The sequence below is a fragment of the Stomoxys calcitrans genome, chromosome 3, assembly GCF_963082655.1.
Source record: "Stomoxys calcitrans chromosome 3, idStoCalc2.1, whole genome shotgun sequence".
Classification (NCBI taxonomy): domain Eukaryota; kingdom Metazoa; phylum Arthropoda; class Insecta; order Diptera; family Muscidae; genus Stomoxys; species Stomoxys calcitrans.
The window spans coordinates 92,153,762-92,169,827 of NC_081554.1; the positions used below are offsets into that span (position 1 = coordinate 92,153,762).

The 16,066-nt window shown below is 36.6% G+C and overlaps 1 protein-coding gene across 1 annotated transcript in view; it reads right to left on the reverse strand.

Annotated features, from left to right (window-relative positions):
* The window catches only part of LOC106090422 (CD109 antigen), a 32,040-nt gene that overhangs the window by 6,922 nt on the left and 9,052 nt on the right, over positions 1-16,066 (reverse strand). The window contains exon 2 of the mRNA XM_013256594.2: positions 13,668-14,571. Coding sequence (XP_013112048.1) covers positions 13,668-14,530 — 863 coding nt within the window. The 5' untranslated portion in view covers positions 14,531-14,571. The remainder of the gene's footprint in view (positions 1-13,667; positions 14,572-16,066) is intronic.

Here is a 16,066-nt window from a genome sequence, read left to right on the forward strand (position 1 = left end):
CGAAGCAGTACCATTATGAAAATAAATGAAAAAGATGCTAAAGAGGCCGGTTTGCCGTTAAGCTAGTCGAAAGACTGTTTATGGGCGAGTTTTATCTTTTATATAAAAAGAGTATTTATCAAACTTTTAACCTGTTAAACTTTTTCCTACAATGCTGTAGGGTCTAAAAAAGTTTCCGACTCCAATAAAAAATTAATGAAATAACTGTCTAGACAACTAATATTTTTTTATTTTTGTCACTCGATTTGTTCGACAATTCCCTCTATAAAATCAGCTGTTTTCAATGAACTGACGAACAAAATGATTGAATCAATTAATTTTTAATAGAAAATGGAAAAAATTTCAATCAAGATCGAAATGAAAAAAATTCAGATTCAATTAAAACAAGTAAAAAGGCATTAAGTTCGGCCGGGCCGAACTTTGAATACCCTCCACCTCGAGTATATATGTAAACCCCCTTTCGTCACAATCCACTGAAAAGGTATTTGGCAACCCTGGCCATGCAAGGGTAATACATTTTCTGCTGCTGACTAACTCTTAATATTTTAATAGTAGTAGTAGTAGTAGTATCTTTATTCATTTCATTTAAAAAAAAAAAAAAAAAAATAAATCGTACTTCGAATATTAGATTATGAAATAAGATATACGGCTTTGACTTAGTGTCGTCAGCCGGTAAATTTAATACAAACATTTGAGATTTGGTAAAGAGAACATTATGTTTAAATTTCATGTGAATTCAGTGATTATTAATTTTCTATACTTCAGTGCATTTTTTAAATATTTCACTAAGTTTATCCAATCCAAGGCTCCTCTGCCATCTAGAATATCTATGATTTCTCTGTCAGTTAAACTAATTTTGCCAAAAAATTGCATCCGGTATCCTCGCAGTATTGGGCATATTCCTAAGAAATGCTGAATGTTTTCTTTTGCTCGCATATTACATAATGTGCATTCGGTAATTTCATTAGAATTGGCAGTGTATTGGCTTCCATTGAGGTATATCAAATCGCATCTTGCCTTTAGTATCCAAGTTATATCATCTTCAGTGTAGCGATCGGATATATATTCAGAACCCCTAGTGTAGTCTAGGTGTTTATAAATTCTTTCGTTGCTTTGTGTTGCCTTCTGTTCATATTTTGTACGACTGCACGCATTTAGATGGTTAGTGAGCGATGTTATTATTCCATTCCAGGTAGTTTCATTGATGCTTGCATCGATTACGTGGATGTCAAACTCATTTAATTCTTTAACCCAGAACAGTTGTTTGTTCAGTAGAATTTTAGATAGCTGATGCGGTAGTCGATCTCGATTATATTTAAACATAGTTCTGCCCACGTATTTCATATGCAGTTGTAGCGTATATATATGACTATTTTCTATGCAGGTTTCAAGAGCGATAGCATAATTTGGGGTGTTTTCGGGTAGCTTCAGAACTCGTTTCAGAAAAAAACGCTGTAGCTTATCTACTTCTTCAAAATTTCCAAATCCCCAGACTTGTGCGGAGTAGGACTGTATGGATCTGCTAACCGCCAGATATAAATTCCATTTTTGGCTCAAGGAAATATCTTTCTTTTGAAGAAATGCTTTCCAAGTCATGTTTATTGCACTTTTTGCTTGAGCATTACGACTTTTAACATGCTTTTGGAATTTCATTTGCGGTGTAATTATAACACCAAGATAATTATACTCAGAAACAATTTCTATCGCTTCTCCGTGAAAATACCATTTTTCGTGGTCAGATATTCGTCCGCCGTTTCGAAAAATAATTATTTTGGATTTGTCCATGTTAACCTCCAGATTCCATTTTGCGCAATAGTATTCTAAGTTGGATATCATGTTTTGTAGTACCGTCTTGTCGTCGGCCAGAATTACAATGTCGTCCGCATATAGTAATACTCTTATGTTCAGCCATTCTATATTCAAGCCTCCTCCCAGACTATCATGTAGGTCGTTGACGTAAAGTGCAAACAGCAGTGGAGATAAAAGGCAGCCTTGTTTTACTCCCGAGATGGTATGAAAATAATCCGATAATTCTTCTCCTGTCCATATAGCTGATTGGGTGTTTTGATAGATATTTTCTATTATTGTAACAAATTTATTTGATATGCCCATTTCGTGCAATTTGTAGATAAGTAGGCTTCGGGATATCTTGTCAAATGCGGCTTTGAAGTCCACAAAAAATGCGTATACTTTTTCTTTTTTTGCCAGCTTAATGTGAACTATTGACGCTAGGTTGTATATGTTATCTGTAGTTGAGTACTTTTTTCGGAAGCCTGCCTGATATTCGACTAAAATATTTCTTTCCTCTATCCACAATTGCAGCCTTTCGTTAAGAACTCCCATGAATATTTTTGCTACAGAGTTCATGAATGATATTCCACGATAATTTTTCGTCTCATTTACATTGCCCTTTTTGTGAATTGGGAAAATTACCGTTTTGATAAAAGACTCATCCACTATTCCATTAGTATACATTGTGTTGTACACCTGTACTAGTTCCGAAATAAACTCGTCTGTAGCATTAACAAAAAATTCATAAGGAATCCTGTCCTCTCCTGGAGCTTTGTTTAGTTTAACCTTTTGTAACATTCTCTTTACTTCTTCGACCGTTATTTCCTTGTCTAATAAATGAACTGTGATAAATGAGGGAGCGTACAGAATATTCGACGTTGTCTGATCTGTATTGAGTAGCTTCATGAAGTAGTCTCTAAAAGATGACGCAGATATATTCGGGCCTATATGAAATTGGTTATTATTAATCTCCCGTACTAGTTTCCACCATTCTTTACTGTTTTTAATATTGTTGATTTGTTCGCTAATCATGCTGTAATAAGCCTTTTTGCTCGTTACGCATATCATTTTATATATACGTTGTGCTTGCAGGTATTGTTGTTTATTACATTCATTGCTACTTTTCTTAAATTTCCTCAAGCTTTTAAAGACTTTTTTCCTCGCCCAATGACATCTTTCAGTATACCACTTCTCCTTTGGCTTGTAGCTATGATTATCTGTGGTTACAGATGATTTTACTATGATGTCTGTCAGATCCTTAAGGTTGTGAACTTCGTGGGTATTCAAGACATTTTGAAGATTTATGTTCAGCATTGTTTGGTAGTTGTTTTTGTCGTTGTCTTTCCAAGAGAGTTTTGGTAAGAGCTTTAGTCTGTTTGTAACAGTTCCGTTTATATTAAATTTCATTTTCAAAGAAATGGGGAGATGGTCAGACCAAATGTTTTCTTCGACAGCAAAATTGTCCACATATTGTAGTAAACTGGAAGACATAGCACATATGTCATTAACCGACTCGCCAACCGTACTCACAAAAGTAAAGTTGCCATCTTCATCTCCTTTTGTCTGGCCATTTAGTATTACTAAGTTGTTGTCATTGCAGAACTCCAGATATGTGCGCCCTTTGCTATTAATTTCCTTATCCATCGATTTTCTTATCTTCATGCCTGCAGAGAAAGATTCTCTAAATAGCGAAACTATTTCTTGTTGACTGCTTCCAATGCGGATATTCATATCACCTATCATTATCACATCTTTGCATGGGTCTTCTTCAATTATTCGTTTCACTGCAGTAAAATCGTTGGTCCAATTTACACTGCGTAAATACAATGGTAGCATCCAGAATTTAAGTTGGCCTAGCTTTAAATATAATGCTTTTATTCCAGAAAACATAACGAATTCATATTGTAGATAGTTTCCCTTGATTGACCGTTTGATAGCTATCATTACCCCACCAATTGCTCTTCCATATCTACTTGCCCTTGTTGCATATACCCAGTCAATATCGTGATTTGGAAAATATTTCTCTGCTTGTTTAGTGTTTTCGATTGTGAGATGTGTTTCCAATAGAATAATTATATCAAAATCATTTAAAAAAGTGAAGAATATTGGGAACATATATTTGTTTGCCAAACCATTTATATTGTAAGATATTATTTTTAGCTCTAAATTACAATTTTTCTGCTCGACAGTTTGGCTAATCTGATTAGAATTTAATCTTAGTAGTTTTTTGACTGAATCTCATCAAAAATTGTGTCAAAGTTGGTTCTGGATAATTCTTCGCCATAGAGTTCTTTGAGAACTATTTCAGCATTCCTTTTTCCACACGTTAAAATGTTGTTGTTGTTCCATGTGAACCAATAATCTTTTATTTTCATTTTATCATCCCTTACTATTATTTTATGTTTTTTAGATTCCTGGAGAATATCCTTCCGTACTAAAAGCATTGCAACCTTGTTTCGCTGTCTTCTTGGACATAGATCTCGATCTACATAGATTGAAGTTCCGGATAAAAATCTTGTTTTTTGAAGTACTTCTGATGCAACAGTTTCATTATCGAATTCTACTACCACCGTTTGCACATTTCCTCGTTCAAATATAGTTTTAGCTGATTTTATGGCTGGTGTTATTTGCAGTTTTTCAGTGCACAGCTTAACAACCGGGTTTATTGCGGGTTTTTCGTTCACAATTCCCTTAAAAACAAGTTTTGTATTGCTGACCTGATTCTCTAACCATCTTATGCTACGGTCGTTATTCTCAATTTTATTTTTCAGAAGCTCTAATTCCATTTTCAATTTTGCATTTTCTGCCTTGAGATCTGAAATCTCTGATGTTGCCCATGATATGCCCGCCTTGACCTCCTCAATATCTTGTTTTGTTGGTAGATTTTGCAGTTTGTCTTCAAGCAATTCGCTCATTGTGCATTTCATCAGCTCGACTAAGTCGCTCACTTCCATATTGCCAACGGGTTTCTTCGACATATTTTGATATTCTGGCGATGTTTCCTGGAGTTTTCTTTTTGTTTGTTGGGTTGTCTGTAACAAAGTTTTCTGATTTTCTGACATTCCTTAATGACCAATAATTTGGTGGTTACTACTTTCTTGGTGATAAGTTGTTACCAGAGCTATAGTCGGTTTTTATAATTTTCTGTAGTATACTTTTAGGGTTGTATATTTAATCTAATGCTGTGGTAGCAGTGGTGAATTTCTATTGCTAGTTATTTAAATCCAAGCTCTGACTTTCTTTTACAATGTAAGCTCGGCCTCAAACGTAAAATACAACACTATCAAAACTGTCAAAACGTACCAGCTGTTTTCTGTTGTGCCGATTGCTGAATTTGTGCAAAACATTGACCGGTTAACATCAACAGATCTTCCTTCCAGTGATTTCACAATCTGTTTTAAAAAATTAAAACTTCTCGCAAAGAAATAAGCACTTTTCCGAACAAGGGCAGCCTCCCGAACTCGTCGCAAGATGCACAGCTTCCTGAAGTATGTATTACACGCCTCCTCCTTGCCAGAAATGTATCGGAACAGTGAATACCAGTCGAACTTATGGAGCCGCTCAAAAACACGTCTGCTCTCTTTAACAGTGATACGACGATATTTTAATATAACTATAAGTTTTCTTGAACACAATTATAATTGATTCGGACCAAGTTTGTATCTGCTTTACGAAAATAATCGAGTTTTTATATTTATATATTTTTGGGCTGGGGAAGAACAAGAAAACACTGCTAATCAAATTCTGTTCTGCCATCAAAAGGGATGAAGTGATGAAGAAATATTTTGCTAAAAAAGACTTAAAGTTGAATCATATACTCCCAACCGATATCGAGTCCCGGGTGTATTTGAATGAAAATCTTCCGCCAGCTGCAATTAAGGCCAAAAATATCTGTCGGGACTTGCAGAAGAAAAAAGAAATTAAAAGCTTTCGTCTAATTGCATCTATACCGGCTGCTAATATTATTCATAAAAACGGGTCTAAATCATTTTGCAATTTAAAGCAAATTTCCTCTCTGGCTGGAGAAAGTGCAGAAGATGAACATTTAATTAGGCGACGGTTGGGCCGAAGAAGCAATGCGCCAACTATTGCTATTTCCTCTACACCGACATTTGGCACTCCTCATGCAGTCATGTAAACAAATTATAAATTAACTTTTAAGTTTTGGTTGGGTGGGTGGGTTAGTACACCAGGTTAACTTTTTTAACCTGGTATTTTGTTACGTGATTGATACAAAATTCTTTTTATAAAATTTTCTAGATAAGATAGGGAGGGAGGGTTAGTTGTCGAATTACTGGACTCTTGTTCAATAATTCATCAAGTATTATCTAGATTTTGGTCTTAATTTACTGAAATTAATTTTTAGTCAGCTATTTTTGATATTTTTGAATATGTTAAACGTTATTTTAGTCTCATTTTCTTTACTGTTTTTAATAATCTGTTTAACTTTAGTTTTAACGCACACTTAACGGTATGTATGTTTCAAAAGATCTTAATGCAAAAGTTCTCTTGTCGTCGTCTGAGCCTAGGAATTGTGAAGCCTTGTTTTTAAGAATCAATTCTGGAATGGATGAGTTTATTGTGGGAACTGTATATTTGCCGAATGGAGATTTAGATGCTTTAGAAAATGTGATTTCTGATATCGCTGATAGATACACGAATGTAATAATTTTAGGAGACTTTACCTGTGATATTTTAGATTCTAGAAAGTATTTACGTCTTAAACTATCTTTAACTCGCTGCACTCTTTCCGTCCTCCACAACAACACTCCTACGCACTTCGACTTAGTTCGAAACTCTCTATCTCTTATTGATTACACTCTTGTGAGTTGCACCGCCTCCGTGATTCAGAGCAGCCAATTCAACTTTCCCGCACTTAATTCTAAACATGCATTCATGCTTTTGCAATATCTACTGCCTACCAGCAGTAATACTTTTTTCAAATCTTTTCGTGATTACAGCTCTGTCAATATGGAAAGTTTGGTAAACGATATATTGCTTACTGACTTTTCGTCAATTTACTGTACCACTGATACGAACTTACAGCTATCAGTTTTATATGAAAAACTCTATATTTGGTTTAACAGGCATGTTCCTGATAAAACGAAAATAATTAGATATGGCAAACCAGAATGGTACAATAATAATGATGTGCGGTTAGCTATCCTTAACAGGGATTTGGCATATCGCGCTTCTATTGAAGAACCCTCTGCCAGTAATGACTTGCGGCATAAGAGATACAAGGCTATGGCTCGTAATACTGTAAGAAGGGTTAAACGCTCATATGGTGCTCGTTTTTTTGCTGGTTCCACAGATTCGATAGAATTGTGGTCTAAAATACGCTCTACCGGCAGTCTTGATTCAGTTATATGTGATAGCAATTGTGATATAGATCCTAGTTTGTTGAATAATTATTTTATAATAATTATAATTATTACTCTGATAGCCGTAACAACCCCCTTAACTTTAGAAATATATATGCGGACGAATTACAATGTGCAATATTTAGAATTAAGTCGAATGCTTTGGGAACCGATGGTATACCTATTCGATTTATTAAGTTAATCTTACTTTATATTCAGCAGCATATACTACATTTTTTTAATACTATCCTAATAACGAATGTTTTTCCTGTTGCATGGAAACTAGCTAGAGTTCCTCCCCTACGGAAAAAAGACACTACCGGTCAAAGTTGTTCTGATTATCGTCCAATCTCCATTCTTCCAGCATTATCGAAGGCATTTGAAATAATAATAAGGGATCAACTTGTGGATCATCTTAATCGTTTTTCATTGATTGACCCTTGTCAATCGGGTTTTAGAAAACACCACAGTACCACATCTCTTATGGTCAAACTTACTGATGAGATCAGGCGTGCTGTTGATAAAGGCAATCCCTGTATTCTTGCCGCACTTGACCTCAGCAAAGCTTTCGATTCTGTTGACCATAACATTCTTTTTTTAAAACTCTTTAACAACTTCAATTTGTCGCATACCTCTTGTAGACTTCTTATGTCATTTTTGTCAAATCGCTCGCAGTATGTAGTTTGCAATGATCGTGTTTCTAATGTTAATTCTATTTCTACTGGTGTACCCCAAGGTTCTGTCTTGGGACCTGTTTTGTTTATGTAGATTTAGCAATATATGCCGATGATTTTCAGTTGTTAAGTACAGCTGACACCGGTACGTTAGAAAGTTGCATCTCGAACCTTGATGAAGATATTGGACGAGTTTGTCAATGGGCTCGGTCAAATAACTTAACAATTAACATTGGTAAAACAAAATGCGTGGTATTCAATAGCTCACGTCATCACTACTATCCTCAAAATATTATTGTTCAAAACAATGTTGTCACATCGACTGATACTATGACCTCATTGGGCTTTGTAATTGATTCGGATATTGTATTCTCCTTGCACATTGCACAAATCTGCTCCAAATTAAACTTTATACTTAAAAAGCTCTACAATTTGAATGTTATTTTACCCACACAAATAAAATTTATGCATTATGCATCATTCGTTGCTGATGCCTCATATATTGTATGGTGCTGAGGTATATTCCGGATCCAATAGGACTAATCTGCTTAGGTTTCAGAAGTGTTTCCACAGCATACTACGGTTTGTTTACGGTCGTCGTTGTAGACGAGACTATGAATACTTTGCGAAACAATTACTTGGATGTTCTTTTGAGCACTTTATCAATATTAGATGCTTCTTATAGGCAACTCAATTGAATTAATTTTTATCACTGATAATATCTCACATTTGTTTGATTAATAAAAATGAATGAATGAAAACAAAAATTGGATAACTTAAGCACCCAAATTCGTCGCGGACGTTGAGTGGTCTAATAAATATAAGTCACTGTTCAATTTTGTAGAACAAAATATTGATTTGAACCATATAGGACATGGATGACGAAAAGCCTAACCTAAGTCACTGCGTCTAATTTCAACGAAACCGGATAATGAATGCGCTTTTTATAGGGCCAAGCGATCGAGAGATCGTTCATATGGCACCTATACCAAATCTGGGCCGATCTGGACCAAATTGAACAAGGATATAGTGATCATCTTTTTTATTTTAACTCCACTACTATATCCGTATTTATATCTTAATAAAGGGTGATTTTTTTGAGGTTAGGATTTTCATGCATTAGTATTTGACAGATCACGTGGGATTTCAGACATGGTGTCAAAGAGAAAGATGCTCAGTATGCTTTGACATTTCATCATGAATAGACTTACTAACGAGCAACGCTTGCAAATCATTGAATTTTATTACCAAAATCAGTGTTCGGTTCGAAATGTGTTCATTCACCGTAACGTTGCGTCCAACAGCATCTTTGAAAAAATACGGTCCAATGATTCCACCAGCGTACAAACCACACCAAACAGTGCATTTTTCGGGATGCATGGGCAGTTCTTGAACGGCTTCTGGTTGCTCTTCACTCCAAATGCGGCAATTTTGCTTATTTACGTAGCTATTCAACCAGAAATGAGCCTCATCGCTGAACAAAATTTGTCAAAATTTGAACACATTTCGAACCGAACACTGATTTTGGTAATAAAATTCAATGATTTGCAAGCGTTGCTCGTTAGTAAGTCTATTCATGATGAAATGTCAAAGCATACTGAGCATCTTTCTCTTTGACACCATGTCTGAAATCCCACGTGATCTGTCAAATACTAATGCATGAAAATCCTAACCTCAAAAAAATCACCCTTTAGTAGCTGGTCTCGATCAAATTTTGTTCAGGTCCCGAGAACTAAAAACAAGTAACATTTTCAGCCAATGAATCTACTTGTTATTGGATTAAGACCCTAAATTGGAAGATCGGTCTATATGACAGCTGTATCTATATAGTATAATCTGACTTATATGTGGGTCGGCTGTCGGGAGGCTTCAACCAACTCACTATTTCAAGTTTCGACGAAATCAGATAATAAAAAAGCTTTTATGAGCTTCAGAACCTTAATCGGCATATTGGTTTTTATGACAGCTATATCTAATTTTGATATTTACTATATTTGGGCCAAATGGCGGGTGGCTTAAAACAAATCACTGATTCAATTTTCAGCGAAATTGGGTAATAAATGCAGCTTTTATGGGTTCCAGAACCTTTATCGGTCTATATGGCAGCTATATCTAAATATAGTCCGTTTTGAACCATATTTGGGTCCTATGTTGGGAGGCATACAACTTCTCACTGTTTCAAATTTCAGCGAAATTGGATAAAAAAAAATAAAGCTTTTATTGGCTTCAGACCCTTTATCGGGAGATCAGTCTATATGGCAGCTATATCTAAATATAGTCCGATCTAATCCATATTTAGGTCAGATGATACGATGCTTAAAATAACTCAATGTTTCAAATTTCAGCGAATTCGGTTAAAAAATGCATCACAGCCTCGATGCGGCTGTGATGCACAAACAAGACATCCTTTGGATCCGGGTAAGTGTTGAGCGGTAGGTAGACTTTTGGAGCGCTGTCCAACAGATCACAACACCATATAGCATTAAAGGCCTGACAACTGCAATATGTACACAATGCATGACACGCAGTCGAAACCCCCAACTTTTGTTAATGGCTCTCCTGCAGGCTCCACTGTTGGGCTACCATTTTCGGTAGCCCACTTTGCTGTTGCACGTAGAACTTCCTGAAGTATAGCCCTTAGAATGCAGGGAAACTTTGCCCTAACCGCAATTACCACGTCATCAGCATACGCGACCACTTTTACACCTTTTTCATCCAGATACAATAATATATTGTAAAAGGCAGCATTCCAAATTAGAGGCTACAGGAAATGGGAAAAGAACGCCAGATATTACCACACGCGTTTCGTACTTTGTGGGAACTCCTCAGTTACATTAGGTGTAGGGTCCACGCCGTACATTGATAGGTTGTACTGTAGTGAGTACCTTGAATACATTGGGTTAATTTCAGAGTACCTGTAATATTCCATTTGTCAAGGCGATTTATTGGCGCCTTACAATAACCAATGTCTATAACGCCGCTTTCGGTCCTAATGTGGCTACAACAACAAGTTCGATTATTTGTCACTCTAGTGATCCCTTTTAAATTCACATATTCTGTTGTAGTATATGATTGAAGCTCCCTCAATCAGGCAATAAAAACAAGCAAACAACAACTTTTATTGATGAAAATACGGTTTTGAAGAATTTAAGAAAAATTATGTACACATTTACTGCAGGTCCCGATGGAGTACCGGCATGCATTTTGAGACTTTGTGCCGAGCAGCTTCCGTATCCCTCATCGTTAATGTTCAATAGTCCATTAAAGTTTGGATATTTACCACAAATGTGGAAGAAATCATATCACCTTTGTTTAAATCTGGCAGTCAAAGCAATGCCAGATTACAGAGGTATTTCCAAACCTAGTGCTACTCCTAAGCTAATGGAAAAATATTAGGTTAGGTTAGGTTAAAAAGAGGATGCAGATATTAATCCGCCCCATGCCACTATGGGGCGGAATCGGCTTGCCAGTAATCGGCTTGTTGTGCGCTCCAAACTATAAAAATGGGAAAAATATTCATCAAACTTATTTCTCATTAAGTTTTTTCATTACTTCCTTCTTCTTGATAACATAGTTTGAGAAAGTCAGGATCGACTATTACGAATGTTTTGGGATTTACATGTCTGGTCAATGATCCTTTCAAGGGTCGTAGACAGACTGATGTGATCTACACTGACTTCAGTACAACTTTCGATAAAGATAATCACACACTCTTGTTGATGAAACTGTATTTGTATGGTTTCAGTTATTCGTTTCTAAAATGGTTGAGCTCGTGTGTAACTGTTCGTACACAAAGTGTCAAGTATGGTAATTCTAATACGAAACCGATTGTTGTTTTCTCGGGGTTTCCCCAAGGCAGCCATGTCGGCCCGATCATATTCTGTATCTTTGTTAATGACTACCTGAACCGGTCCCGCTCCGCTGCGCCTTCTTTAACTCTCTAATGTCTTTTTAGAGTGGGGACACATCGCCCTGAATGTGGATATCGAATTGGTGCGACTTTAGTCCATGTCCGCCATTGATGCTGAACGCTTGCGTTCGAATCCTGGCTAGAACATCGCAAAAATTAAAAGCGGTGGTTATCCCCTCTTAAAATGAAAATCAAATTTGCGATGCACCATGTAAATTCTCCCCAAAGAGAGGTCGCACTGTGACACGCCGTTCAGACTATAAAAAAGGTCTTTTATTATTGAGTTTGAACTTGAATCGGAAAGCACTCATTGATATGTGAGAAGTTTGCCCCTGCTCGGTTCATGAGCAACATTTTACTCTACTCCCAAAAGCCTTTCTTTTGAGTCCTATATTACCACTTTGGTAAATATTTCCTCTTTATGGGGTGTTTCGGGGGTGGGGTGGTCACTCAAACACTTGGCACATAAAGTAAATATAAGCTTCGTGCTCCACTTTCAAATATATTTTATATGAGCCTCGTATTGGCATGATCAATAAATTTGTTCTGTTTGAGGGTGGAGTGAAGTTTGTTTAAGGTGACTGTGAGAGTGCAAAAATTTTTCAAACGAATCGTATTACCAATCTCTTAGATCTCGTTTTTTGAAAATTAGAGTAATGAGAAGTCTTGTTTAGGGGAGGGATGGCAGCTCAGACATTTTGACTCAAGTATCGATATTAAATGTGTGCCTCATTCCGAAATCCGTTTAATTTAAGCCCCATATTGCTATGGTCGGTAAAGGTGAACCGCTCGCTCGAACCGTGTCCTATCCCCTGAAAAAAGATATCAAATTCATTATTTACTCCTAAATACCTTTGATTGAGCTCCATATTGCCATAGTCGGAAATGAAGTTGAGTTTAGGGGGTGCTCTAGTGCGTATCCCCAAAACTTGGCTCCAAAATTGGTTTTCTGCTCTTAAATACCTTTCATTGGAGTCCCATATTGTTATAATGATTCAATTAACCTATTTTAATGTATTTTTAGGAGAAAAGGCGTCAACTAGACTTGAACGCAAATTTTAATGACCTATCCGTAATCTACTCCCAAATACCTTTCATTTGAGTTCCATATAGCCATGGTCGCCTAATGTGCCTATTTGGGGGTGGTCCCATTACTAGGACCTAATTTTGTATAACATATTTGTAATCTACTACCGAATACTTTTCATTTTAGCCCATATTGACATGAACGTCGAATAAATCTGTTTAGAGGAGTTTTGGGGTTGGGGCAGCCCGCTGGGTAACTGGACCCAATATTTTACTACGATATTCGTTTTCTAGCCTCTAATACCTTTTATTTGATACCCATATTGTGCCTATCGACCAACTTTTGATTTTGGATGGTGTTTAAGGGGAAGGGTCCGCCCCCTTCCCATATTAACAAATTATAATGCCTGTTTCTTCCTCCTGCCCATATCCCCAATCTATTCCCGAATACCTTTCATTTGAGTCCCATATTGTCATGATCGTCCAATAAACCTATTTTAGGGGGTTTTGGGGTTGGGGCGGCCCCTCAGTTGCTTGGATCTAATTTTTAATATGAAATTCGTACCCCACTCCTGAATACCTTTCATTTGAGTCCCATATTATCCCGATCGGTACACTTTTATTTTTGGCTAGTACTTTAGGGGTAAGTGGGAGAGTCCGCCCCCGTATACTTATGGATCAATGCTTGAGCTTTCGTCAACATATCTCAATTACAGTGAGTAAAGCATATGTTGCTCTTGGGACAAGGAATTTAACAATTCTGCAGTGACGAAAGGTTTATATACTTCGTTAGTACATTGGAACCTCGAATATAGTTATATAGTTTGGGATCCCTATAGTAATCTGTAAGAATATACAGTAGCTATGGACTTAGTATTAAAAAAAACCCCAATCGACACTTACCTGGACAACCAACGACGAACGATGTGACGATTCGGATCCAGCATATAGACATCAATGGCATTATCGAACCCTTTCAACTCAGTTGTAATGGGCACAGTCCGAAAACGTACAGTTTCGCCTTGCATATACAAAGGTTTGTCCGTTTGTATAAAGATGGTCATTGAACGTTGCGAAAAGGTCAAGCGTGTCTCATTGAGGAATGCTAAACCGCCGAAAACATTATTGTAAAAGCCTTCAACGCGCAACTTATATTCACCACCGACACTAGTGGGAGGCACACGCATAAGCAATGTTTCTGGAACACCTTCTTTGACTTCTTTCGATTCACCACTTATTTGTACCCCATCACAAGAGATACTGGCATGTACGGTGGTCGGATACTGAGCCTGCAGTATATTGACAGCAACCTGATAAATGAGACCAGGCCGCACCATGCGTGATGCAACTATAAAGTATGTGGGTTCTTTGGCATGATACGCTTCCAGAAATGTTGTTTTCACATTATACGACGATTTTCCACGATTCAAAGATGGCTCTTCGTCAACGAACGATGATCCGGGACGTTTGCCAAAATCCTGATCCAAGTCATTCAAGTTATTGTTATCAGTACGGTAGCGCGTACGATCGTTTATATTATTTAGGTTAACATTTTGATTAAACGGATCGTTATTATTGTAGGGATTATTGTTGTTGTTATTATTATTGTTGTTGTTGTTGTACCCATCATAGTTCACTGTAGATGGTGTCGAGTATTGATTCTGTTGATAGAAATCTTGTTGAGCGACTGCTCTCGTTATTAAAATGCACAACACTTTAAATAACAGCAATGAATTAAGGCACCACCGTTGGCGTAGTCCGGTCATATTTTGCCGTCAGTTCACCACTTGGTGCTTCGGAAGAAAATCTAAAATAAAAGAAACAAAATATAATGATATTTTAAAAAGCGTTTTGGGTGTTACAAAAGGGAGAATGGATATGGCTCGTTTTTATTGCGACAAAAAATCACTGATATGTGCTAATGTAACCAATGGGGAAGGCCTGCCGATGTAGTTTCTGCTTCCCATAAACGTATTCAAACAAATGAACTCATTCACAGCATCGACACTTCATTATTCCCCTATTTAAAATAAAGCAATTTGTACTTCTGCTATATGGGGTTCTCCATTAATGGCAGACAAAATGAATAAAGTTAGTCAATGACCTACCAAGTACATGGTAGCATTTTTGTGTAGCGCCTTCTTTCTCCTCATTGAGCACTAATGTAAAGTACAATACCAAAAATTAATGGGTCGATTATGGATTGCAACTTAACTGAAGTTGCGTTGCCAGGAGATAAAACCTTGAGATAGAAATTAGTACAACGTTGAACATTTTTATTAAGTGCCGTCAATATCAATGTTTTGAACATTCAGCTGCTAAGTAAATTGTAAAAAAGTGTGCAATTCAAAAAAGAAATTGAAATTTTTATTACAAATTTGCCCGTTGGCAAAGCAACTGATAATCGTCCTCTAACTCTGACAGTTACTCTTTAATATACGTTCATATGATATCCCGCATCTTTTGACAACGGTTACCACCAATTTCCCGTTACCACCAATCCGCCAGGCCTTAGCAATGTGGATGATAGTTCCTCAGACAAGTTTTCAGCAACAGTTGCTGGTTGTTCCCAAACCTGCCGTTTTTATAGTTCCTTAGCACAATGTTGCACCGGTGAACAAATATGCAAAAATCGAACCTAAAATTTTTACGAAATTATTTACTTATCGTTTAAAGAACACTTCGATTAAGAAGAATCAACTAATTGGTGTTTTCATACCAATGTTTTATAACAAAACAGTGCGACATGTTTCTTTCCAAATATAAATATTAAAGTTTTTGTAAAAACAAAATTATTTTTTTTTTTGTTGTTTAATGGCCCAAAATAGATTTAGATAAAGAAAAGCGTGCTAAGTTCGCCCGGCCGAATCTTATATACCTTCCACCATGGAACGCATTTCTTGAGTTCTTTTCCCAGTGCCTCTATTTAGTCAAACAAGGGAAAGGAAAGCCTAAAAGAAACGAATTGATATGCTATTGGAGCTATATCAAGTTATGGTCCGATTCGGGGACTATTATTAAAAGTCATTGTGTAAAATTTCAGCCAAATCGAATAAGAATTGCGCCCTTTAGAAAGATCGTTTTATAGGGGAGCTGTATTAGGCTATATACCGATTCAGACAATATTTGACACGTATGTTGAAGATCATGGGAGAAGCCGTTGTACAAAAAAAATTTCACCAAAATCACATAATTGCGCACTATCAAGGCTCAAGAAGTCAAGATCCCAGATCGGTTTATATGGCAGCTATATCAGGTTATGGACCGATTTGAATAATACTTGACAGAGTTGTTGGAAATCA